This window comes from Tamandua tetradactyla, chromosome 2 (assembly GCF_023851605.1).
Source record: "Tamandua tetradactyla isolate mTamTet1 chromosome 2, mTamTet1.pri, whole genome shotgun sequence".
Lineage (NCBI taxonomy): Eukaryota > Metazoa > Chordata > Mammalia > Pilosa > Myrmecophagidae > Tamandua > Tamandua tetradactyla.
In genome coordinates this window covers 24,569,310-24,597,221 of record NC_135328.1, presented here as the reverse complement: position 1 = coordinate 24,597,221, position 27,912 = coordinate 24,569,310, and the positions used below count along the sequence as shown (strand labels likewise).

Below are 27,912 nucleotides of genomic sequence, written 5' to 3'. Positions count from 1 at the left end.
GAAGGAAATAAATGGGAACTCCTCAAAAATAAACACTTTTGTGCATCAAAGAACTTCATCAAGAAAGTAGAAAGACAGCCTACACAATGGGAGATAATATTTGGAAATGACATATCAGATAAAGGTCTAGTATCCAGAATTTATAAAGAGATTGTTCAACTCAACAACAAAAAGACAGCCAACCCAATTACAAAATGGGAAAAAGACTTGAATAGACACCTCTCAGAAGAGGAAATACAAATGGCCAAAGGGCACATAAAGAGATGCTCAATGTCCCTGGCCATTAGAGAAATGCAAATCAAAACCACAATGAGATATCATCTCACACCCACCAGAATGGCCATTATCAACAAAACAGAAAATGACAAGTGCTGGAGAGGATGCGGTGAAAGAGGCACACTTATCCACTGTTGGTGGGAATGTCAAATGGTGCAACCACTGTGGAAGGCAGTTTGGCGGTTCCTCAAAAAGCTGAATATAGAATTGCCATACGACCCAGCAATACCATTGCTGGGAATCTACTCAAAGGAATTAAGGGCAAAGACACAAACGGACATTTGCACACCAATGTTTATAGCAGTGTTATTTACAATTGCAAAGAGATGGAAACAGCCAAAATGTCCATCAACAGATGAGTGGGTAAACAAACTGTGGTATATACATACGATGGAATATTATGCAGCTTTAAGACAGGATAAACTTATGAAGCATGTAATAACATGGATGGACCTAGAGAACATTATGCTGAGTGAGTCTAGCCAAAACTAAAAGACAAATACTGTATGGTCCCAATGATGTGAATCGACATTCGAGAATAAACTTGGAATATGTCATTGGTAACAGAGTCCAGCAGGAGTTAGAAACAGGGTAAGATAATGGGTAATTGGAGCTGAAGGGATACAGACTGTGCAACAGGACTAGATAAAAAAACTCAAAAATGGACAGCACAATAATACCTAATTGTAAAGTAATCATGTTAAAACACTGAATGAAGCTGCATCCGAGCTATAGGTTTTTGTTTTGTTTTGTTTTGTTTTGTTTTTACTATTAGTACTTTTATTTTTTTCTCTATATTAACATTCTATATCTTTTTCGGTTGTGTTGCTAGTTCTTCTAAACCGATGCAAATGTACTAAGAAACGATGATCATGCATCTATGTGATGATGTTAAGAATTACTGATTGCATATGTAGAATGGTATGATTTCTAAATGTTGGGTTAATTTCTTTTTTTCCGTTAATTAATTAAAAAAATTAAATAAAAAAAATAAAAAAAAACTATATACATTCTCAAAATATCAAGTAGAAAGGTATTAGAAACATCAACGTTGCTGTAATAATGACCTATATTACTGAACACTTTCAAGTTCTTGGTTTTCAGAAAATATTAAGATACAAATGTGTTTACAATTAACATGAAAATCTTATCTTATTATATTCTTGGGTCTCTTATGAGCAGCATATAGACAGATCATATTATTTAATCTGTTCTGTCAATCTGTATCTTTTAATTAGTGAGTTTAGTCCATTAGAATTCAAAATTATTACTATAAAAAAGCAGATCTTGGGCCAAGCATCTTATCCTATATTTATAAATACAGATATCAGAGTTTCTGAAATTCTAAATATTAAATGATAACTTAAATTACCATTTGACTAGCTTTCAAAACTGTGAAGGCTCTCAAACTACCAAGTAGAAAGTTATTGCAAATATCAACCTTTCTATAGTAATGACCTATGTTACTGAACAATTTCAAGTTTTGGGTTTCGAGAAATATTATAAAGATACAAATGTTCTTACAATTAATATATGAAAATCTTAACCACCAAAGATGGATATATTGGTGAGCTTATCCACAGGCACATTAAAGAAAATATAATCATTGTACAGCCTACGTTTGTACAGTAAGTTTCATAAACCAATTTAAAATTAAGGCAAACCAAGAAAAAATCTACAGATACAGATATCAGAGTTTCCTGAATTATAAACGTTAAACCCTAACTTAATTACCATTTGATTAACTATCAAAATTGTGTACATTTTCAAAAAGTATCAAGTAAAAAATTATTAAAAACATCAACTTTGTGATAGCAATAACTTATGTAAGTGAACATCTGCGAATTTTGATTTCAGGAAAATCTAAAGATACAAATGGTTTTACAATAAACATGTGAAAATCTTATCTCTTATGATATCATAACATTTAAAATCTATTTTATCTAACATTACTATAACTACTTGAGCTTTCCTTTAGTTACAACTTACATAGAACATCCATCTCCATCCTTTCACTTTCAATCTATTTGTATCCTTGAATCTAAGATAAGCCTCTTGTGAGCAACATATAGATAGATCATATTTTAATCCATTCTACCAATCTGTGCTTTTTAATTTGTGAGTTTAGTCATTTAACATTCAAAATTATTACTGTAAAAGCAGTTCTTAGGTCTAGCATATTTTCCTATATCTACATAAATACAGATATTAGTTTTTTTTAATACTAAATACTAAACTCTAACTTAAATACCACTTGATTAGTTTTAAAAACTGTGAAGGTTCTCAAAATATCAAGTAGACAGTTATTACAAATATCAACCTTGCTATAGTAATGACCTATGTTACTGAACATTTTCAAGTTTTGGGTTTCAGGGAAATATAAAGATACAAGTATTATAATTAATATATGAAAATCTTAACCACCAAAAATGGATATCTTGGTTAGCTTATTCATAGGCATATTAAATAAAATATAATAATTAAAAAACCTGTGTTTGTGCCGTTAAGTTTCACAAACCAGTTTAAAATTATGGCAAACCAGGAAAAAATCTAGAGATATAGATATCAGAGTTTCTTGAATTCTAAATATCAAACCCTAACTTAAATACCACTTAATTATCTATTAAAACCATATACATTCTCAAAATATCATGTAGAAAGTTATTAGAAATATCAACTTTGCTACAGTAATGACCTATATAACTGAACATTTTCAAGTCTTTTATTCCAGGAAAATATAAAGGTACAAATGTCTTTTTTATAATTAATATATGAAAATGTTTATAATTAATATATCCTCATCATAACTTTAAAAATCCATTTTATCTGATATTATTATAGGTACTTGTGCTGTCTTTTGGTTTCAGCTTATATAGACCATCTATTTCCATCCTTACACTTTCAATCCATTTGTATTCTCAGGTCTAAGATAAGTCTCTTGTTGCTTGTGCTTTGAGTGTCACATCTTAAAAAAAATTGACTAATTCAAGGTCATGAAGATACAGGCTCTATGTTTTCTTCTAGGAGTTTTAGCTCTCACATTTAGATCTATGCACCATTTTGAGCAAAATTTTGTATATAGTGTGAGGAAGGGGCCCAACTTCCTTCTTTTGCATGTGGATATCAGTTGTCTCAGCACCAATTTACTGAAAAGATGATTCTTTTCCCCACTGAATTATTTTAGTACCTTTGTCAAAAAACAATTGGCCATAAATATAAGAGTTTATTTCTGGAGTCTTAATTCTATGCCATTGATCTCTGACTCTCCTTATGCCATTACCACACTGTCTTCATTAGTGGAACTTTGTAGTAAATACTGAATCAGTAAGCGTAGGTTCTCCAACTTTGCCCTTTTCCAAGATTGTTTTGGCTATTCTGGGTCTCTTAAATTTCCATATGGGTTTTAGGATCAGCTTATCAATTTCTGCAAAGAAACCACCTGGGAGTTTGATGGGGACTACCTTATCAAATTGTGGTGTTAACAATACTGCCTTAAGGGTGGATTGGTGGTTCAGTGGTAGAATGCTCAGCTTGCATGCTGGAAACTCGGGTTCAATTCCCAGACTGTGCACCCCCCCAAAACAGGACCAATCTTAAAAAAAAAAAAGAAAAGAAAAACAAAGAAAAAATAATACTGCCTTCTTAACAGGGTTGTCTTTACATTCTTAAAATGGAAATTTTCTTAATTTCATTTGCATATTGTCCATTGTTAGTATATAGATATATAGCTGAGTTTTGTATATTAATCTTGAATTCTGAAATCCTACTGAACTCGTTTATTAGCTCTAACAGGGTTTGTGTGTGTGTGTATGTGTGTGTGTGTATGTGTGTGTATTTCTTAGCATTTTCTGTATCAAGATCATGTCATCTGAAAACAGAGAGAATTTTACTTCTTCCTTTCTAACACGGGTGTTTTTTCTTTTTATTATCTAAATGTGCTGGCCAGAACCTCCAGTATTATGATGAAAAGAAGTGGTGAGATCAGACACACTTGTCTTATTCCTGATATTGGAGTGAAAACATTCAGTCATTCACCATTAAATATGTCTGTGGGTTTCTCTCAGAGGCTCTTTATTAGGCTGAAGACTTTCCCTTCTATTCCTAATTTGTTGCTTTTATCATGAAAGGGGTGGATTTTGTCAAATGCCTTTTCTGCATCTATTAAGATGGTCAAGTGTTTTTGTCCTTTATTCCATTAATATAATATATCAACCTACTGATTTTCATATGTTGAACCACTTTTTCATTTCTGGAATACACCCCATTTGGTCATTATATATAATGCTCTTTACAGGCTTTTAGCACTTGGCTGAGGATTTTGGCATTTATGTTCATAAGAGATATTGGTGTGTTTTATTTGGGATGCATCAGTCTGGTTTCTATATCAAAGTAAAACTGGCTTCTTCGAATGAGTTGGGAAATACTTCCTTCTCTTTTAATTTTTGAAAACATTTGTGAAAGATCAGTGTTAATTCCTTGTGAAATGTTTGGTAGAATTCACCAATGAATCTATCTGGGCCTGGGCTTTTCCTTGTGGGAAGATTTTTGATCACTAAATCAATCTCTTTACACATTATAGGTCTATTCAGACATTCTAATTCTTCTTTAATCAGTTTCGATAGTATGTGTCTTTTTAGGTGTTTGTAAATTTCACCTAGTTTATCTAATTCATTGGTATATAATTGTTCACAATACTTCCTTAAAATCCTTATTTCTGTAAGGTTGGTAGTAATGTCACCTATTTCCGATTTTAGGGATTTGAATCTTTTCTCTTTTTTTATTGATCAGTCTAGTTAAAGTTTTGTCTAGTTCATTATCTTTTCATATAACCAATTGTTTTGTTTTGTTGTTTTTTCCTACTTTCTACCTTCTGTATCTCATTTATTCCTTATTATTTTCTCTCATCTTTATTATTTCATTCCTTCTGCATGCTTTGGGTTTAGTATATTTTTCTCTTGCTCCTTAAGGTAGAAGGATGGTTATTGGTGTGTCATGGGTCCCCCAAACCACCCTTTAGCTCAACAATTCACCAGAAGAACTCATAGGACTCAGAAGCTATTATACCCACAGTTACAGTTCTGATAGTGAAATACGTAAATTAAAATCAGTTAAAGATAAAAGTGCATGGGGTGAAGTCCAAAGGAAATCAGGCACAAACTTCCAGATGTCCCCTCCAGTGACACATGGTTAATACCCCCAGAACAATCAATGCATGACAAAATGTATAAAATGTTGCCAAAAAAATTAATAATATCACAGTTTACCTCATTCTGAAACTAGATTCAAATTAGAAAACGCATATCCTTCCCTTCTATTATTAGGAGTCAAGAAGGAGCCCTGAATAGGATCTTATTCTTTAGGATTCCATACCTTTACCAGCAGTAATGAAAAGGGGGCCAACAGTCCATTTCTCCCTACACAATCCTTCCAACACCCACAGCCTGGCCATTATATACAGACTTTGCAACCATTAGGGTCAAACTCATTATGTCCTTTATCTTCTTATCCTTTCTTATGTCAGTTACCATAAGAAGCTTCAGATTCCCAGTTCACACTTTATCCTCCTCACTGTAATCCCAAACCTCAAAAGGCTCTGCATATCTTCTTACCTGTATATCATGGCCAGGTTCATGTGGCAACTTGGCCAGGTGGTGGTACCCGTTTATCTGGTTGGGCAAGTGCTGGCCTGTCTGTTGCCATGAGGACATTTCATAGAATTAAGTCATGATCACGTCGGCTGCATTCACAGCTGACTTTGTAATCAGCCAAGGGGAGTGTCTTCTGCAAGGAGTGGCACTTAATCAAATCACTGGAAGGCTTTTAAGGAAGATTCAGAAGACATGATTTTTCTTCCTGCTTTGGCCGGCGAGCCTCTCCTGTGGAGTTCATCCAGACCTTCCATTGGAGTCATCAGCTTCACAGCTTGCCCTACGGGTTTTGGACTCTACATTCCCATGGTTACGTGAGACACTTTTATAAATTTTATATCTATGGATATCTCCTGCTGATTCTGTTTCTCAAGAGAACCCTAGCTGATACACTGTAGTTACACCTTAATATTCCCAACTCCTGAAATCTGTAGCGTCTAGGGTATTCATCAGCAGAATCTTTTATATACCCCCAATCTCTTTTTTGAACATTCCCTTCACCTTCTTGTTCAAAGTAAAGCCTGGCTCTTTCCTGAAGACACAGCAAATCTCTCAAATTTGTCTAAAATTTTCTTCCACACCTGCTGAATGTACTATTGGTTCTGGAGATATGTTAATTGTCTTCCTTGTTTCTCACTGATATTTCCAGACTATTTTTTTCTCTCTTTTCCTTTAAAAATCCCAGTTTTGAGTCTTATAACAAGAACTTACACTATCCACATCTTTCCTTGCTGCAGTCAACTACCAACTATTTGGCAATTCCCCCTCATATCTTAACAATTTTAGATATGCACCACTCCTTAACTTCGTGTGATCCTAAATGTTCTTGCTAAAACCCTGGCCTCTCAGTTTTCTGATTTCCTCTTATCTAATGATCTCCCACCTTCCCTCAGTGATGTGAACTTAACCACAGACTTAGTCATTACCAATAAATGCAACCCCTCCATAAATTCAATTCCCTGTATCACAATTCTTTGAGCACATCATCTTTACATCTTTCTAGCTCATACTCTGTTATTCTGACTCCAGCAGTCTTTCAACCATTGATTCTACTATGTCTTCTCTCTCCTACTACTCTTCTCTTTTCCTAACATACATCATGTTCCCATTTCCCTCCTTCTCCAGCTAAGTCTATGGTATAATTTATAATAACTCCCTTGTATATAACTGCAGCTTACCTCAATCTTACTTCACCTTTCTTGGTCAGCAAAATTCTAATTCTTCCCTTATTTAAGGCAAACAGAGCAAACAAATGGGGCTGCTGACCAGTATCACTTTAAGTTCATGGCCATTATTCTCAAGTGGAGTTGAAGGCTGCCCAGCAATCACCTTACATTTCCCTTGTCTATTTACTGATTCATTATCCTAGATGACTTTTTTCATACTTTCCACTCTACTCAAACTCCTAATGCCTTCTTCCTAACCTCTTTCAACCTGTGGAATTGCTTTCTATTTCACTGATAAATTTAAAATAAATTAGAGAAAAACTATGCTCTCCCATCTTTCCACCTACCAGAATTATACCCATATCAGACAAACTGACTATGTTTCTATATAAGGCTAACCTTTCCACTTAGTACATCCCCTCTTATCTGGTAAAGGACATTACTTCCAAAGTTCTTCTTTCTCTGCCTGATAATTCCTACCAGTATACAAATATGATATTACTTCTCCTATATTAAAATAAATAATTAAAACAAAAACAAAAACTCAGTTCCCCTTGTTCCAATTACCACCTCAGTTTTCTTTACAGTAGAACTCCTAAAGAGCTGCTGTTCCTGTTATCTCCAATTTTTCTTCCCATGAACTTACATGGACTTAAATTTACTCTGAGAGCATTCACCAACATCACCAATGACCTCCATATTGCCAAATCCAATAGTCAATTATTAGTCTTTACCTTATTTGACCTATCAAGAATTGCTGATCACTTCTTCCTCATTGAAACATTTCAATTCAGTTGGCTCCCAGGATCCCCAGATTTCTGGGTTTTATACTTTTTCTCTTGGGTTACTTTTTCTTAGTCTCATTTGCTGTTTCTTTCAATCAACATCATGACAGGACCCCAAGTTCAAACCTTGAGACTTTTCTCTTTTATTAATCCACCTTTACTTCCTTGGTATCTCATTTAGTCTGTAAATACCATCTATATAATTACAATCTCCAATTTATATTTCCAACTGATATAACTTGCGGTAGTTTGGAACTGTATGAACCCCAGAAAAATATGTTCTTAAACTTAATCCATTCCTATGGGTTTGAAACCACTTTAAGCAGAACTTCTTAATGAGGTTACTTCAGTTAATGTGGTATGGCCCACTTCAATCAGGATGGGTCTTAATTGTATTAGTGGAGTCTGAATGAAATTCAGACAGAGAGAGAAAGTCACAGACAGAGAAGCCAGAAGATGAACATCAAGGAAACCTAGAAGAGAAGGGAGAGACTGGGAGAAGCTGCCATGTGCCTTGCCATGTGACAAGCTAAGGACCAAGGACTGCCAGCAGCTAGCCCCAGAATGCCAGTCTTTGGGAGAAAGCATCACCTTGATGATGTCTTGTTTTAAACTTCTTTTCCTAAACTCAAAACTATGAGCTAATAAATTCCCATCACTTGGCTGACCCATTGTATGGTATTTTCTTTGGCAGCCAAGGAAACTAAAACATCACTTATCTAAACTCTAGACTTTATATCCAATTGTTTATTTACCCTCTTTATTTGGATGTCACATCTCAAACTTAACAGGTACAAAAAAATTCATGATCATCATCCCCCAAACTTGTTCCTCCCACAGTCCTTCCTATCTCAGTAAATAGCTACTTATTTCACCCTTCCTATTATCAAGGCCAAAAATACTGGAGTTATCCGATTCTAGTCTGTCTTTCATACCCTACATCTAAACATCAACAAATCCTGATAGCTCTACCCTCCATTTCTTACCAACACCAACACTGCCACCCTTGTCCAAGCCATCATTTTCCCTTGTACAAATTATTGGAATAGCTTTCTTGCTGGTCTCTCTCTACAGACTGTTCCTGCAGTTTATTCTCAATGCAGCAACCAGTTTATTTCTTTTAAAACAAAAGTCAAATCACATCATGTATCTGCCCCAAACCTTCCTATGGCTCTCAGTCTCACTAAGAACAAAAGCCAAATTCCTTATAATGGCTTACAAGGTCCTACACAGTGTGGAATTCTAACCTTACCTACTATTCTTCCCTCTTTCTCTCCTCTACAGTCACACTTAGCTCCTTGCTGTTTCTCAAAACCCATATTCCCACCTCAGGGCCTTTGCACTTTCTGTTCTTTCCACCTAGTAGGCTCCTCCCCTAGATATCTACATAGCTTATTATCTTTGAATAGGCTGTTTCTTTTACTTGTAATGGCCTTACTATCCTTCACCTGGAAAACTGCTACTCATCCTATAAGACCAACTCTAATATTATTTCATACATAAAATATTCAAACTTAACTTTTCCAAGTAGGGTATTCAACTGTTGCTCATTCCCTGCAAACTTTGTACTTACATAACCTTGAAAGGTCAAGGGGAGGGATGTAGGTGGATCCAGGTTTATAAGGCCTCAAGATTATAGAATTTTGGTGGCCACTTTTAAGAAAAAGAAAACAAAAATATGTATCTTTGTAAACATACTCCTAAGGCTCTTTCCAGGGCCTTGGAAAGGAGGGCCCCTGTCATTTAAATTTCTTTCGTTAATGGTTAATTCATCTTTAGGGAGGAACAGTCTCACTCAATAGCTGCAACTATAGATGCATAGGAGGAATGTAGTCACTACCAAACAATGGCCCTACAAATAAAGAGTCAAGAGAATAAATGATCTGATATCTCCTTCCTCTGGGTCTTCAGTTTCCAGCTATTGTTTCCTACTGGCTGTATCCAAAGGTCAAAGGAGCTCAATTACTGCAGTTCATAGAGGTCTGTCTCTGAGGCACAGTGTATGGTAAGGAGAGGATTTCAAGGGGAAAATGGAAATGATCCAAAATACCATGCTAAGGATTCTGAATCTATTCCATGGTGCTCTCACAACACTACATAAAAAGGATTACAAAAGCTAGAGATTAGAGACCAGAAGAGTTCCTAACCTACCGAAGTAGTAGATCAGGCAGAATAGGATTTTATGACATGTGCTTGAAGGGGAAGTAACATTTTACATTGTTATCACTTGTTTACATGTCTGTTTCTTAACCCTCTCTCTCACCCCCAAACTTACTCAATTTGTGAGTTATTGCACTAGATTCATCATTTTATCTCATAACCTAGTACCGTTCTTGGCACAAAGTAAACCCTCAACAAATACTTGACAAATGACTGAATGTTCTAAAAAAATGCCATAAAGTCAAAGTCAAATGGTTAAAAAAAAAAAAAAAAAGAACTAAAGATATTCTGAGACATTCCCTATAGGATATCTAGAGTGGAAATTTAATGGGAATGAATAAAAGAATGGATGGACAGAATCAGACGCTAAGGAGGATGGAATCAGATGTCAAAGTAGAAAAAGTATGGTGGCTATTGAAGTCCCCAGAAAAATGAGTAAAAATAGGAAAATGCCATCAAAAAGAAAGCAATAGGGAAATGGCAGGTAAAGAATTGAGGAAAAATCCTGCTTTTTTGAAAGGTAGTATACAACAGTTTCCCATAGGAACCAAAAAACACAATTCGTAATTCAGTATGATCATTAATCATGCCCATGAGATACAAAATAGTAATAAATATATTTTTTTTAATTTAAAGTCTTCAATTACTGATCGTCTTAGTTTTCCAGCTGCTAAAACAAATATTATATAATAGCTTGACTTAAAAACAGGAATTTATCAGCTTATGATCTTCAGGCCAGAAGTCCAAACTCAATGTGCCAGCAGAGTGATCCTTGGGTCCTTCGCTTTTCCCTCACATGGCGATATCTTCTCCTTTCTCTTCTGGGTTCCACTGAGTTCCAGCTTCTTGCATTTCCCATGGCTTCCTCTATGTGCAATATGGACTTCAGCTATATTGGATTAAGGCCCACCTTCAAGCAGTTTGCACACACCTTAACTAGTAACCTCTTCCAAGATCCTATGTATAAATGGGTTCACAACACAGGAGCAGGGATTGGGAGCTGAATATGTCTTTGGTGGGGGACACAATTTAATCCATAACAGTCATCTTTTAAAACTGTTTACAAATTTGCAAAACTAAAGAGCAGAAACACTAATCATGGTAAATTCACTAACCCTCACTTTCCCCTTCTGCCTCTCGGTGCCTTTCCTTCAGTAGAAACGTCTCTCTTCTATTTATACCTGGGTCATTAGAGTTCTTGGTGGATGGCCACAGTGACTCATAAACACAATGATCTGAAATGGTAGGAAACCTGTTAATTAATTATCACAACTGTTTGGCCAGAAAAACTATACATTCAAAAGTGTGAGAATAAATGAGTAAAAAAACATATCTTTCAATTCTAATGAAAGAAATTCTTTCACATTTCCTTCTGGATATGCAGTATTTATTAAAGTTTACCATACTAAATCAGACTATCAATTACAGTATCCTTCCTCCAGCGATGATCTATATATTACCTCTAGAGCAAAATGGATCTAGCCAACAGTCAAAGAAAATCAAGGGGAAAAAAATCATGCTTCTGGCATGATTTTAACAAGTTAATTAACCAACTCAAAATATTTTAAAAAATCTTTGTTGCGTATGATCTAAATGACTACAAGATTAATTACATTTCTAATAATGACATATGAAATTGTTCCTATGAATCACCATACCTGAAATTCAAACTTGCCCCTCCAACTCCACCCATCCCTGCTTCCAACCCAACATAGTTTTCTAAATATGTACAAAGTAAGATATCTAGCACACAGCCATAAAAATGTCTCCAAGATAACAAGAACAGTTGATTACCTCAGACACTGCTGTTGCTTGTTGGCTAAGTCAAGAACACCACAAGATTTGGTTTTCTCAGTGATTTACACTAATGTGGTTCACTGGCCTTGTTTTCCCTCCACCTAGGCATCAATATTTTATGATTTCCTGTTTTACTTCAGTATTCCTTAAAACCATCTCATCTAGAATCCTCTTATCAATCTTAGATTATTTTGTTTGAACATACTTATATTTACACATTGGAGTAGCTGTAGGAATGAAGGCTTAAGTTTTAGGACCTGAACTTTTTAGCAGGGAAATCTTAAACAAGAAATTTTACATATCTGGTCCCCAGTTAACTCAACTATGAAAAATATAAGCTCATAGGGACACTATAATAATGAAATATAATTTTATTTATCAAATACAGTGTAAATCTTAAAAGCCTTAGAAAGTATAAGATACTAATAACTACCATTTTCTGGGATGGTACCAGGGAACAGACATTAAATCAGATGCATTATAAACATTATTTCAACTGGCAAAGTTGCTATTAATAACCTCACTTAAAGAAACTGAGGCTCAAAGAGTTGAGTCACTTGCTCAAAACAAATGATCGAGGATTTGAACTTATACCACCCTCCCTAAAACTCAAGAATTATTGCTCCTTCCACTTCTAATGTGAGTTCCTTGACAGTAAGACCTGTGCTCTATTTATCTGTGTTTTTCTCCATATTGTCAAGTATGTAACAGGTAGTGAATAAACATAGCTTAGATGAGTACACAGATTTATTATCATACTATCCTGTTGATACAGTAAAAAACAAAGAATAACAGAACATTCCCCAGAAAGTCCTGGAGACATGTCCTTTCCTTTTCCTTATGAGCTGCAAGTCAATTACTTGAAAGTTTCAGCTCATAGAAAATGTTTACAAGGCCACTACATTACAAGAGTTTGTATGTCAGAGACTTAGAGGGTTGTTCTGGAATCTGAAAAAGCAGCTCTATCCAATAGGACAACAGGATATACTCAAATAGCTGTTATGAGAATTAAATGTATGTCAAGTGCTTAGCATAGTGCCTAGCCTATCAAGCATACCAAAAAATGTTAGCTGCTATGGCAGATGCTATAGGCAAGGTAACCAAACACCTCCTTTCAAACTTTTTCTCCACTATAATCTTTATAAGAGAGGACGGAAAAGCTAAATGGTGATGATTATGGTGATGGTGATGATAACAGTTATAGTAAAATTAATAATAATAATTTTAAAACTTTGTTTTCCCAGACTTTCTTGCAACTGGGAATCTCCTGGCCAATATTCCCTAAGTGGAAGCCTACTAATATCTTTTGTTTCTTCTTCCAGACTTGACCGACTCAATTTCTTGATTATAAGAGAATTTTAGAGGCTCTAGACTAAAAGATATGAGACAAATAATGTCCCCCCATGTGTTTAAGCTACTATTAGTCAGCTAATGTATCTATAAGTAATATAGATACCATTACTATTGTTAATTGCATTTATTATTTCCATATTTGGAAAAGTAACGGGAAATCAGGCAGGCTAGCTATGCAACAAATTCTGAAATGTGCATACCCTTGGACCCAGGAATTCTACTCTAGGAATTTATCCTAAAAAAATAACCAGGAAAATGCTGAAGAGGTCATATGAGGATATTCACTGCCTAATAACTAAAATATCAGGAAGTCTCAGCACTTGTCAGTTATTTTAGAATAGTACAGCCTGGAAAGAATGAGTTAGGTACAAATATTAGGTCTGCCTGTTAGAAATTGGGTGATGTGAGAAGGTTTAAGTTGTCTAATATCTCTGTTAGAGCTTGTTTTCTTATAAATGAAATGAGGTCTGGTAACCTCATATAACAAAGCTGCACCATAAACCTCCCCCAATCTGAAAGACCTACATATTCATTTTCTCCCTTAGTGATATGGGGCAGTTATGTTCTGGTCTGCTCCACACATTTTGTTTCGGGTTGGGCTAGAAACAGCATCTACTCAGGGACATTCTTCTCCTGGAATATCAGGGGAATACAAGGAGCAAGTCAAATTGCAACAGCCCATCTGAAGCCTCTGGGTATGTATGGCAACATTTCACTGGCTAAAGCAAGTCTCAAGATCAAGCCTAACATCAATAGAGCAAGAAAGATACTCCCCTCAGTAGGAGGGAGAGAGAGAAGTAACAATTTCTGTAAAATAACCCTAACTATCAAACGGCATTAAAAACAAAAACAATTTCCCCCAGGGTGTTATTAAAGTTAATTCAAGCATGTAAAAGCATCTGGCACTGTTCTCAACTCCTGAATGTTCCACAATGGAGGTTAATATTATTATAGATAAATCCCAGTGGGTAGTGTTTGGCAAATTTTTCACAATTTAGCAACACTTTCTCAACTTCGAAATTTCTTATCTGGATTACAGAACTATTTCCTGCATGATCTTCTGGGGCCATCAGTTTCCAAGCCATTGTCTCTACTTCTTTGTGCCTATAGATTTATAATAAAGGTAAGCTACATTATTACACTCCCCTGGTAAGTACTAAATTAAAACATACCTTGTACTAAAAAAAAACTAATTTTGTTATATTACCAAAATTACTTATTGCATTCACTTAAATAAAGGATAATCTGTTTAGCAGATTAACAATGTTTAGCTAATGAAATCAGAAAATTTCAACAGATCACTGAAACTTGGCACATTTGACTTTTAGTATATATCACAATAACATTTTATGTTAACAGATGAACTTTATTGCATCATTAAAATCATAGAAAGATCTGGCATCTTGTTCTATTGCTGAGCAACTCCTCAGATCTTATTCATTAGCCTGCTGAATTGTTCCTTTTTCAGAGACATAGAAACCATTCCCAAATTTTCTTATATCCTTGTTTTTCATTGTGGCTTGCTGAATCAAAGTAGCTGAATTTGATACAAGTTCAATGTAATTTCCTTCGAGAACTAACGCATCTTTCTGAGCTTGAGATACCTAACAGGTAACACCAGGCCTCACCCGAACCCTGCATATGTATTTTTCACTCAAGAAATTTTGGATTTCAGCCAGAGACCCTCTTTCCTGAATAACAACGTTGACGGGGAAGTGAACATACCCAGACCTCATCTTGCAACAGACGCCCCATGTGGCATTTTTGATCATGTTCTGTACCAACTACAGATAGTGCAAAACATATCCAATTTCTTTCTATTTCCCCACCTTTTGTCAACACAAAGTCTGTTCTTTTTCTTTCCAAGTAGACTTCTACATTGATGTAACCGAACTCCCTCGATAGGGTTCTTGAGCACCTTTACATTAACTGTGTATCTCTTCAGTGTGATGTCGACATTTTCTGGAACGTCAACAGTCTGGTTGCTGAGAATGGTCTTTATTCTCACAGTAGATGCAACAAAGAGACAGCTCAATATTTAATTGCGATTGTGAACTGCCACACCCCAAAGAGAGAAGAATCTATTAAGAAATGTTTCTGCAAGAATATGAAAAATTGTGATTAATTTTATGTACTACACCTTTGGAGATGAAGAAGGAAAATGCCTCCTGGGGAACTTCATGAAAGAGGAAGCCAGAAGAAGCTAGCAAATGATGCCAGGCTCGCCATGTGCCCTTCCAGAGGAGAGAGGAACCCTGACCATGTTCACCATATGCCTTCTCATTTGAGAGAGAAACCCTGAACTTTATCGGCCTTCTTGAACCAAGATATCTTTCCCTGGATGCCTTAGATTGGACATTTCTATAGACTTGTTTAATTGGGACATTTTCTCGGCCTTAGAACTGTAAGCTAGCAACTTATTAAATTTCCCTTTTAAAGGCTATTCCATTTCTGGTATATTGCATTCTGGCAGCTAGCAAACCAGAACAACTACTAAGGAAAATTCTGTTGGGGAAAATATACTGCTAAAATACAATCTGGGGATGCATGGGTGTTTCAGTGGTAGAATGCTCACTTCCATGCAGGAGATATGGATTTGATTCCCAGACCATGCTCCCAATTTCCCCCTGCCCCCCAAAAAATGCAGTCTGATGATAGGAGGAAGAAAGAAAATTACCTTTGCTGATAAATAGTGCTTGTAGTAGTACAACTGAAACAGCAGAAATGCAGAACTTGTCAATGTTAAAAGAGCCAAAATCACGTTCTTATTGATTCTACTCATTAGTCTGCAGTGCTCCCCTGGTTGTCTTCTGAAAGTAACTCAGTCGTTTTCATCTTTTTGGATTGGAAGATAGTCTTGCTTTCTGTGAACAAAAAGGTATTTCTAAAGAGACAAAAATCTATTTCTAATTTTCACCATGAAAAACTGGCAATACAACAAAGAAAATGATACCTAAATTCCCATACAGCATTGCTTGCCTTAGTATCTATTCTAAATAAATTACCAGATATGAGACCAAAGATGGAAAAAAAGTGTTCATTATGGCATTTACAGTTGCAACAAACTGAAAACATATATGGGATTTTTATAAAAACTCACCACATTCTAGATTACAAAGAAAATCTCAATAAATAACAAAGAGTTATCGTACAGACCATGTTCCACGATCAAAAATTTTCTCAATTTCTTTTATGGAAGTGGTTCTCAAATTTTTTCCGTGCTTCCTACATCAGCTGCATCAGCACCACCTAAGAGCTTACTATTGAACTTGCCAGAAATGCAAACTGAGGACCCTTCCTGACCCTGAACCTGCTGAATCAGAAACTTAACAATCTATGTTAGTCAGCAAAAAATGCTGAGATACATATTTTGTTCCTTCACCGTTCATCTCATCTCTGATTATTTCTTTTGGATAGGAAATTTAATATAGTTCTACTTCTTTCAACCTTCTTTCCACTGATAGATGTTGGTTAAACATATTATATATAGATCTTTAAGTGTTTACTTTTATTCCTTTAAATATACCAGCACCTCTATGCTTTGATTATTAAGCTTTATGTTTTTTGTTCTTCAACTATAAAATAAGAAGAAATAAGCAAACTTGTATTACCTCCTGTTTGTCTCCCCTTCAACCCTGATTTTATTAGTTATTTCTATTTTATTCTATAACCACAAATTCCATGGCTGCTTTATTCTTACAAGTAAATGGAGTCAAAGTTCACTGCCACTCCTTTTGCCATACCATCGCTGTTCGTGTACTGGATGACTGATATTTATCTTCTTGAAGTTTATTCAAAAAGAATTTTTATGGGTATTATTTACTTTAAATTCTTACAGTGTTCAAAAGTAGCTGGTCCACTAAAAATTTGGCTTTGAGGTCAAACTTTCCTTCCCTGATGACTTACAGGCTTTATAGCACTATCCTCTAACACCACATATTCCCTAACAATACCTCATTTCTACCCACCCCCTAAGAGGTAAGCTGATCTTTTTTCATGGGATGAGAACAGGAGTCATCCCTTACCACTGAAATCCAATTTTTTAAAAACTAGGTTATGTACCAATGTCAGTAATTATATATTAATTTTTCCTCAGTCTTGGTGTGCTCTTCCAATTTATAGACTCAAGATCCCTTTTCTTTGGAAAGTTTTCTTAAGTTATATGTTTGAATATATAACTTCTGTTCTAATGTTGAATTCTCTATCTGTTTTATCTTCTATCATTCCCATTTTACTTCGTTCAACTTTGAAAGGCCTATCATCCATGTCCTTTACTGAATTTTCAACTGTTAATTCTCCTTTTTGCTACTAATTTCTTTACTCCTTTTATTTCTAATTTTTTCTTTCTTTTATTACCGGTGCTCTGAGTATGAGTCACCAAATCCTTTTCTTTCCTGAGCTCTGATTATGATTTACCAATAAAAGACAAAGTTTCTTATTTTAAAGAAGTAATTATTTCATTAAATTTATTTGGCCAGTACAGTTTTCTCATGGGTTTTTTGTCACTTGCTTGTCCTTGTTTCTTTTCTCCATTTTTCTAGTATTAGTTAGAAATTAGTAGTATTTTTGTATAGATAACTGCACTCATTTCCTTTTTATTATTTATCTTTGAATGACTTCAGTGCCCCCCAGATCAGTTATTTGTAAGAAGACTGTGCAAGGAAGAAACAAGGCTGTGTTCTGGACTAGAAAGTATTCTCTCTGGATACAGAAAGGCCCTTTATGACAGAGTGCTGGTGCATGTGTCTATGAGAATGAGCAAGAACAAAATGTTTACCCACTACCTCTTCTAGATGTCAGGGAGAAGAAGCAGATGGCTACTCACAATCTCTCAACTTGGCCTCCTCAAGAGAATACTTACTGGAAAGATAGTAAATCTGTGTGCTTCCTCATTTGCTCTTTCTTCCTTGCTAGTTTACATTGCCAAACAGTCCAAAGAAGCTCCCAGTGCCTTCCTATGCATCCTGATCCCACTGTAAATAAAAGATCTATATCTTTTTGGTCTGCCAGCTCTAAATGAGATCTCTTTCTATCAGCATTCGCTTTAAACCTTTTCCTGCTAACATTTAGCAACCATTTCTCAAATACTTTGATTTGAGGTTTCAGATCTTTTAGTCTCATTTGAAAATGTAATTACATCTCTGTCTCTCAATTTCCTTGATGTGTCAGGGTAATTTCAGATACAAGAGGACACAAATGTCTTTACCATCTTAAAATCAGAAGCCTTGATTTGGTGATTTAAAACCCACTGCGCTACCAGAGCTGTAGCCTACAAAGCAAACAATATAAGAAACTAATAAAGTAAAAAAACTACATTAAGAGAAATGTTATCAACATGACAATAATAACTACTGACATAAAGATAATGCACACTAAGCAAACATAACTTAATAAATCATAATTATTTTCTATCTGCTAAAACTGTGAAAACTAGCAACATAAAACATCTTGTTCTCTCTTCAGAAATTTATCTCTAGTCTACAATTAATTCTTACATAAAACAAACCTCCAAAATACATCATCACCACTTTACTACATATTTATTAACAAGGTGATATCCAATTAATTTTACTTCATTATTTATTTATAAACACCAAGGCAAATCAGTCGCAAAGGAGGATTATTATTCTGTAAAAACATTCCTTTTCACTAGCAGTTATCTCTTCATTAGGAACATAGTCACTGTTAAAAATGAAGAAATTTTACACTTTAAAGAAGAGAGGCCAAGGCTTGTTGATTTTACATCTGAAATATCTCTGGCATTAACTCCCTCTTCTTCCTTTACTGTCATATTCTAATTTATATTCTAATTGTACCTAATGTCCTCATTTTAACCAATGTCCATCTCCACTTTCTCCCTACCCACAATCCTATCTATATATTCTGCCTGTAAACAGAAGAATCATGTTACATACACAACCAAAATTTTTCAGTGGTTCCACCACTTACAAGATAGAGCTCAAATTCTACAAAACAGCTTTCAAGGGCATTCACAATTTGACTGAAAACAGGCAAGCTTTTTGCGCATTCCCTCGTCTGAAATGCTCTCACCCCCTATCTCCTTAAAACCAGCTCTATTTCTCTTTCTTCATAGCTCTTCCCACCTGATCCTTTTTTTATGAAGCCTTCCATACTCTTCCCCAGTCAGAACTGTTATCTCCTATCTCTATACTCCTCTATTTTCACCTTCTTGCAAGAAATAAATCCTGATTGTCTACCTTAATAGGCACAGATGCCAAGAAAGATGCTAAGCACGGGAGATAAAGTAATGAATAAGATATGGTCCCTCTCTTCTAGGAGTTTAGAGATGAGTACAGGAGTTCTCAAAAGAAGAACGGTGGCAGGGTGGAGGGGTGTGTGTGATGTACCTGAAGAACAGCATGGGAAGTTGTTTCCAAAACGCACAAGCCACATCCCCTATCACTCCCACATCTCTTGAGAACTGCTGCTCTGGGTCATGATAGATTCTACCAAATAGAGCTCAATAGAGAGGCAATAATACAGTGTAATTGTTACGAAGCAGTAAGGACAGGTTACTGTGGAGCACGAAAGGCAACTAACCCTAAGGCTTTAATACTATCAATTTTGAATTACAGTTATTCAAAACTATAGCTCATCTCCCTGACCAGCTTAAACCTGGCTGAATTAAATCAATTAATAAAAAGCATGCTAAGTAAACTTAAATACACTACACAATACTCAAGGGCACAAGAACTACTTGAATACAAATTCCCTCTTCTATCCTGAAGGGCTTTTATGATAAAATGGAAAATATAAAAAGTGATTTTTTTAAGTTTAAAACCAGTACCTGACTCCAATTTCCAAACAGTAAACATTTAAAAAAAACCCAAGAACAAAAAAAAGAACCTCAACATATGGAAAAGATATGACATAGAACCAAAATAAAAATATTAGTTGTCTATACTTTTATTTTATCAGTGATATTTTAACTATCACAATAAAATGCTGGAGAGGATAGGTTATATATTTTCTTAGTTATACTTAGGCAATGCTTCTTAAAGAACTATACAACAATTATAATGGAAAAAAGAAGAAAGATATGGTAGAGAGAATAAATTAAAATGAGGAAGAAAAACATGGTAAATACTTTTGGGGAGAAAAAAAGTCATAACATGGACACTAAAAGGAGTTATGAGGTTTAAGTAACCTCATAACTTCTTATACTTCTAATGAAAGTATAAGAAGGTTATTAAAAGTACAGTGTATTACAGCATAGAACTACTCTTAAATGATATGGAAGCAGGACATGACTAATGCACGAACTTCTGGCAGCAAAGAAGAAAGGAATGGGTAGATCCATTTCCCAACCAAACCAGAGGAGTGGATCATGTACCAGTCTTAATCATTGGACCTGAGCAAGTAGAGCTGAAGAGTGGTTACCTCCAGTCAAAACCGAACACATTCTTTTATCTTTTTTTACATCCTTTATTATAAATTTCACTGTGTGTCAAAATATGAAAAAGGTGGAAAAACTGGTGGTAGATGAAAGGTACACAAATGTGAAGGAAAATTTATAAGATGAGAAATTCACAATGGTTCTCTGCAATTTATATTCTATCAGCTTCCCACTTGCCCTCTCACATCATCATCTGTCCTCTGAAGGTACTGGCATGAAACACTGACACATGGGTTACCTACCCTGACACCTTCCACTTTTTTTGAAAATCACCTGGGTAGGAGTTTGTCTGAAAAAATATCTGAATGCCTGTTTTTTAAAATTCCATCTCTCCCCACTTATGCATTCTAGCTTACCTCCCTTGAAATCAGAGCCCCTCAGACTAGCTGACCTGCTCTAATACCTACCTTATGTTCAGCATTGAGCCTGGTCCCTTCACTACTGCCATGTCTCAACTTATTCAGGGACATCGGAGGGTGGGAGGGAGGCATGGGTGAAGTGAATCACACAGAACTGATACTCAAACCTCTGTACTGCAAAATAAAACTTCCATAGGGAAGGAAGAGGCTAAATTTAATTAGGTAAAGCCATGGTTAGGTAAAGTCATGGTTAGAATAGCAGACTGGGAAGTTAAAAGAGAAAATGCTTCTGAAGATGTATTCAGAGTTATGGCAGAAAAACCACATGATCATCTCAACTGATGCAGAAAGGGCATTTGACAAAATTCAACATCCTTTCTTGTTGAAAACACTTCAAAGGATAGGAATAGAAGGGACCTTCTATAACATGATAAAGGGAATATATGAAAAACCCATAACTAACATCATCCTCAATGGGGAGAGATTGAAAGCTTTCCCCCTAAGACCAGGAACAAGAGAAGGATACCCATTGTCACCACTGTTATTCAACATTGTGCTGAAAGTTCTAACCAGAGCAATTAGATAAGAAAAAGAAATACAAGGCATCAAAATTGGAAAGGAAGAAGTAAAACTCATTGTTTGCAGATGATATGACTTTTCGAAAACACTGAAAAATTCACAGCTAAACTACCAGAGGCTAATAAATGAATACAGCAAAGTGGCAGGTTACAAGATCAACACTTAAAAGTCTGTAGCGTTTCGGGCGGGCCGCGGTGGCTCAGCGGGCAAGAGCGCTTGCCTGCCATGCCGGAGGGCCCCGGTTCGATTCCCGGCCCCAGCCCATGTAAAAAACAAACAAACAAACAAAATATAATAAAATAAGAAAATGTTCCCCTTTCTTCCTCCCTTCCTTCCTTCCATCCTTCCTTCCTTCTCTGTCTTTCTTTCCTTCCTTTCCTCCCTCTCTCTTTAAAAAAAAAAAAAAAAAAAAAAAAAAGTCTGTAGCGTTTCTATACACTAGTAATGAGCAATCTTGGGGGCAATAAAAAATAATTCCATTTACAATAGCAATCAAAAGAATAAAATATTTAGGAATAAATTTTAACTAAGGATAGAAAAGACCTCTACAAAGAAAACAACAAGAAATTGCTAAAAGAAATCACAGAAGACCTAAATAAATGGAAGCGTATATTGTGTTCATGGATTGGAAGACTAAATAAAGTTAAGATGTCACGTCTACCTAAACTGATTCAATGCAATACCAATTAAAATTCCAAAAACTCACTTTACAGATATAGAAAAACCAATAACCAAATTTATCTGGAAGGGAAGGGTGCCCTGATATAAAAATATCCTGAGAAAGAAAAGTGAAATCAGAGATCTCATACTACCTGACTTTAAGGCATATTACAAAGCTACAGTGGTCAAAACAGCATGGTACTGGCATAAAGATAGATATACCATCTATACTATTCCAATGGAATTGAATAGAGTGTTCAGATACAGACCCTCTCATCTATAGACAATTGATCTTTGATAAGGCAGTTAAGCCAACTCACCTGGGACAAAACAGTCTCTTCAATATGTGGTGCTTGGACAACCAGATAGTCACATGTAAAAGAATGAAAGAGGATCCGTATCTCACACCCTATACAAAAATTAACTCAAAATAGATAAAAAACTATACAGTACACCTAAGACTATAAAACTTTTAGAAGAAAATCTAGGGAAATATCTTATAAAATTTGTAATGGAAATTTCCTAAATCTTACACCCAAAGCATGAGCATTTAAGAAAGATAAATGGGAACTCCTCAAAATTAAAACTTTTGTGCATCAAAGACCTTTGTCAAGAAAGCAAAAAGGCAGCCTATGCCATGGGAGACAATATTTGGAAACGATACATCAGATAAGGGTCTAGTATCCATAATATATAAAGAGAAGATTGTTCAACTCAACAACAAAAAGACAAACAACCCAATTACAAAATGGGCAAAAGACAGGAACAGACATTTTTCAGAAGAGGAAATACAAATGGCTAAAAGGCACATGAAAAGATGCTCAACTTCCCTGGCCATTAGGGAAATACAAATCAAAACTACAATGAGGTATCATCTCACACCCACCAGAATGGCCAGTGTCAATAGAACAGAAAATGACAAGTGCTTGAGAGGATGTGGAGAAAGAGGAACACTTATCCACTGTTGGTGGGAATGTAAAATGATGTAACTGCTGTGGAAGGCAGCTTGGTGGTTCCTCAGGAAGCTAAGTATAGAATTGCCATATGATCCAGCAATATCATTGCTAGGTATTTACTCAGAGGACATGAGGGCAAGGACACAAATGGACATTCGCACACCAATGTTTATAGAAGCATTATTTACAACTGCCAAGAGATGGAAACAGCCCAAATGTCCATCAATAGATGAGTGCCTAAACAAGCTACAGTATATACATAACATGGAATATTACGCAGCTGTAAGACAGAATAAAGTCATGAAACATGTAACAACATGGATGAGTCAACATGGAGAATTCAGTTAAGAACAGAAGTTATCAGGAGATAGAAATAGGGTAAAGATTGGATAATTAGAGCTGAAGGGATACAGATTGCGCAACATGACTGATTGCAAAAATTCACAATACTACCTGACTGTAGTACAATAATGTAAGTACACTCAATGAAGCTGAATGTGAGAATGATAGACGGAGGAGGGCTGGGCACACATACGAAACCAGAAGGAAAGACAGACAATAAAAACTGAGATGGTATAATCTAGGAATGCCTAGAGTGTACAATGACAGTGATTAAACATACAAATTAAAAAATGTTTTTGCATGATGAAGAACAAAGGAACTTCAATATTGCAGGGTATTGAAAATAGAAGGTCATTCATATTTTAAAACTCTAAAAAAAGAATGTAGTACAATTAACAATATTAAAATAGTTAATAAGGAAAAAAAGAAATACTGTGGGTCAATGAGAGGGAGAGGTAAAGACTATGGGATGTATGGATTGTTTTTTTCTCTTTTCTGGAGTGATGCAAATGTTTTTAAAATGATCATGGTGAAGAATACACAACTATGTGATGAAAAAAAAAAGAGCTTCCATGGCTTATGTGGTACTATCTCCCACCAACACAGTGTAGACACCTCGGTGCCTTTGCCTATACTATTCTTTTATGTACTATGCCTTTCCCCCCACCACTGCCTATTCGGGAGTTGAGAATAGACTCTGGAGACAGACTGCTGGGTTCAAATCCTGCTCTGCCACTTCTGGCCTATATGACCTTGAGCACGTTACTTAAATCTCTCTATGGCTAAATTTCTCAAATTTTAAAAGGGATCAACAAATTGTACCTGATTCACAGGGATGTTCTGAAGATTGAAAAACTAATATGTAAAGCACTAAAAAGTGCATAGAACATAGCAATAAATGCTAGAGAAAATTAATAATAGTCACTTCCCAGACCATGCACCCCTCCTCCCCCCCAAAAAAACAGTAGTCATCTTAAAGGTCTATAACTCCCTCTGCTCTCAGACAAATTAAGGTCCCTCCTCTATATATTACTGTTGCACTGTATATTTGGACAACTATTTTGGCAGCCTTAAATTGTAGTTCCTTGAGACATAAGGCTGTGTCACATGCATCTCTGAATTTCCCAGTTTTGCCCAAAGAAAAATTCAAACATATACATAGATTTAAAAGGCAAGTTTCCAGAAGAGCTCTAGTGTGGCTAGAGGAGTGCAAAGGTATTGGAGAAGCATGGTGAATGCAAGCAGCCACAGATGACAGCTAGGGTTTATGCCAGTTTGAGTTGTTACCTCAATCATTTCATTCATTTTTCCATTCGTAAATATTGCTGAGCCCTCACTAAATGCAAGATAATGGGCCAGGTGCTAGATATACTACATTCCCCATCCTTAGAAGTGATTCCCAGGTACAAGACTCCAGAGGTATAAATAATAGATTATGCTTATTTCATCTGAAACAAACATTTACAAAAGTTATTCCATGCATTCATTTGAGATCTACCTTCAGTTAACATACACACCAAAACAATAAGTGTGGTAGTCTTTGGGTGGTAGAAGGATTGGTGCTTTCTCTTTCACCTACTTGAATGTCAGCTGAATGTGATATGAAAAAAAGAACAATTTTTAGCTTTAAAAACCCTACCCTCATCCTATGGTCCAATTAACAAATATTTTATTTAATGAGCATCAACTCATGGCTAGAGCCCACACATCTTTCTCTATCTTAGATCAGTAAGTTTTATTATGTTAATGTGTTCTCACTTCTGGAGTAATAGAATGGTGTTAAATCAATTTATTTTTAAGTGAGTAAAGTCTTCCTTTCAAAACTGCAAGTACTTAATTGCTTGGCTGAGAATATTTGAGTATTAATCTTAGCAAAACTATACAGGCAAAAGAATAGTATATAAAGTGTAAAAATATGTACATGTATAAAATCCGGATAGACGTTCTCCAAAATGTTTATAACAGCTATCTCTGGTTAGGGGGAATTTGGGATGATTTTATATTGTTCTTTATATTTTTCTACATTGTCCCAGTATTTTTCTAATGAGTATAAATTATATGATTAAAAACAATAAAGTTATTCCACCTTGAGAAAAACATGATGGGTAGTGGCAGTGGTTTAATAACTGCCACATTTGCTAAACAGGATCTAGGCCCTTGCTACTTAAAGTATGGCCCTCAGACTAGTAACATCAGCATCACCTTGGAACTTACTAGAAATACACAACTTCAGGCCCCAGCCTGGATCTACTGATTCTGGATCTGTATTTTAACAAGATCCTCAAGCGCACATGAAGGTTTAAAAAGTACTGCTCTAGCCACAAAGACTTTTTCATGCATGGACAATGTTTGTCTTCTCCCTATATACCTAAGATCAATTTGTTGAATATGTAACAATATAAATATTGCTTCTGGATAGACAATTAGAAAGACAATGGAGACCACATCTATTGGTATTATTTATTTTCTACCAGAGTTGTCAGAAGTGAGTGCTTAATATTTGCTATAAATGTTGTTAAATTATTTCAGTGATAAATGTCAGCTCCCAAGAACCATGTATGACTATGTAGCATCCTTTTCGAAAAGGAGTCCTTGTTTTCAGTGCTGAGATCTGAACGTCTCCTTCAATAATTTCTCTACCTTCTTATCAATAGGCACATCCTACAGTTACTCTCTCTACACTCTCTCCCTCAAAGTAAATCCATTCTCAAGATTTTAACAACTCTAAGAAAAAAAAATAGTATTTAATTTCTAGTCTATGCATTCTACTTACCTATATTCCCAACTGTATTTCCTACAACTCAAATTTAATATGTTCAAAACAATTTTATTCTCCCTCAACTATCCTCTCCACTTCAAGAAAGTAGCTCTCCATCCTCACAGACTCAACTTAAAAAAACAAAACTGGTTTTAGAGAAGAAAGGCCACCTAGTTCAAAGGCAACATTTTTCAGAGGGGAATAGTTTTTCAGAAGAATTAAGCCCAAGAAGCTAGTTATCAGCAACTTCAGGTTCCTGGTGATTCAAATTCTATCCAAGCTGAGTTCAGCTCAATCACAGCCTCTTGGAGCTTCCCTCTTTTCTCAGTTTCAAATGCACTGCTCTATCACTAAGTTCATATTTGTTCATAGGCTGATTTTTATTATTCAGGAACCTGCTATCTTCAAACGTAGAAAGAGTCTCAGATACTATCTAGGTCCTCTTTTTATATCTGAGGAAAGTGAGGAGCAGAGAGAAGTGACTTGCCTCTGTAACTCGAAAATCTGATGGCAAGAGTGAAATACGAATACAGTTCTTTAGACTCTTCAAAGCTTTTGGCAATCACCTCTAAACATATTCTCTCTTCCCTGACATACCCTAATAACTAATGTAAACAAAAGGCTAACACCAAAGCCATATACAACTTTTATTTAGCATGGCTGGACAGTGTCCACCCTACTATTAAACAAACAAAGCGGGCTTCAGCAAATACTCCACCAAATGGCCTAGAAACTGAACTCACGGGGAGTTCACGGGGAACAGGAGATTAAGAGAAAGGGATGATTAATTAAATTACCCTTCTCTAAGATGCTGTTGCAGATCCCCACCACTCCCGGTAGAACTCCACACTACACAGGACATCAAGGTCGGACCCAGATGAGCAGCACCGTTAGCTCCCACTACATTCTTGGCTTTTTCTTCCCCGTACACCCATGTTTCCAGTCATTAGCCTAATAAGCACGCAGTGCTGTCTAAACTGCAGTTCCTTTCAGCTTTCTTATCTTTGCACACGTTGGTGCCGCAACCTTAAACGTTCCGAACCTCGCGAATCCTCTCGCAAATTCCAAGACATCTTTCGTGAACCCACTTAAATGTCAGTTCCCCACCTCAGATCCTACAAGCATCTAGACTGCCCTCCAAGACGGAGGTGGGGATTTTACCTGCGGACACACCCAGGAGGGAGGACCGGCCGAATGGACATCTACCACGAGACGCTCGTGGACCGATCCTGTCAGAGACACCCAGCTCGCGGAGCGCTAAAGGGAGGGAAGGTACCCAGTATGCCGGGAGATTCCTGGTGAGGGTACCTGGGTCACGGGGGATACTGGCTGGAAGCGCCCGCCCACGCTGACTCCCAGCAGTACTCTCCCAGCCCCTGCGACAGAGCGGAGTTGACCGCACCTCACCTCCCGGAACAGCAGCGGCGGCAACCTCGCTTTACGGCACGTACGGCGGCCGCTGCAACAGGGGCCGTGAAGCGCAAAGCCGCGGGCGCCGGCGGGGTTGGTGTCCAGTACTTCCTACGGTCTGCATCCTGGCCTCGGTGGGTCTGCGGCTCCTCCCAACCCGAAGTGGGAGTCCTGGCGATTTCCTCACTTTGAGAATCTAATCATTTAGTCGCCCTTTTCATCTCTTGCGTAACACCTTACAGCAGC

General features: G+C 36.2%; 1 protein-coding gene across 9 annotated transcripts in view; it reads right to left on the bottom strand.

Moving 5' to 3' along the window:
* Nucleotides 1-27,912, bottom strand: part of FKTN (fukutin) — a 102,749-nt gene extending 74,837 nt beyond the window's left edge. For 3 of the 9 annotated variants that reach the window (XM_077141054.1, XM_077141019.1, XM_077141047.1), the window contains exons 1-3: nucleotides 15,863-15,961; nucleotides 15,015-15,282; nucleotides 11,151-11,270 (exon numbers count right to left, since the gene is read on the bottom strand). Coding sequence is in view for 4 of the 9 variants with exons in the window: in XM_077140999.1 (XP_076997114.1) it covers nucleotides 15,863-15,967 (105 nt within the window). In the remaining 5 variants the exon portion in view is untranslated. Of the gene's footprint in view, nucleotides 1-11,150; nucleotides 11,271-15,014; nucleotides 15,283-15,862; nucleotides 16,050-27,417 lie in introns of those variants that run through there. The other 6 variants (XM_077140999.1, XM_077141003.1, XM_077141004.1 and 3 more) reach the window with 6 other exon arrangements.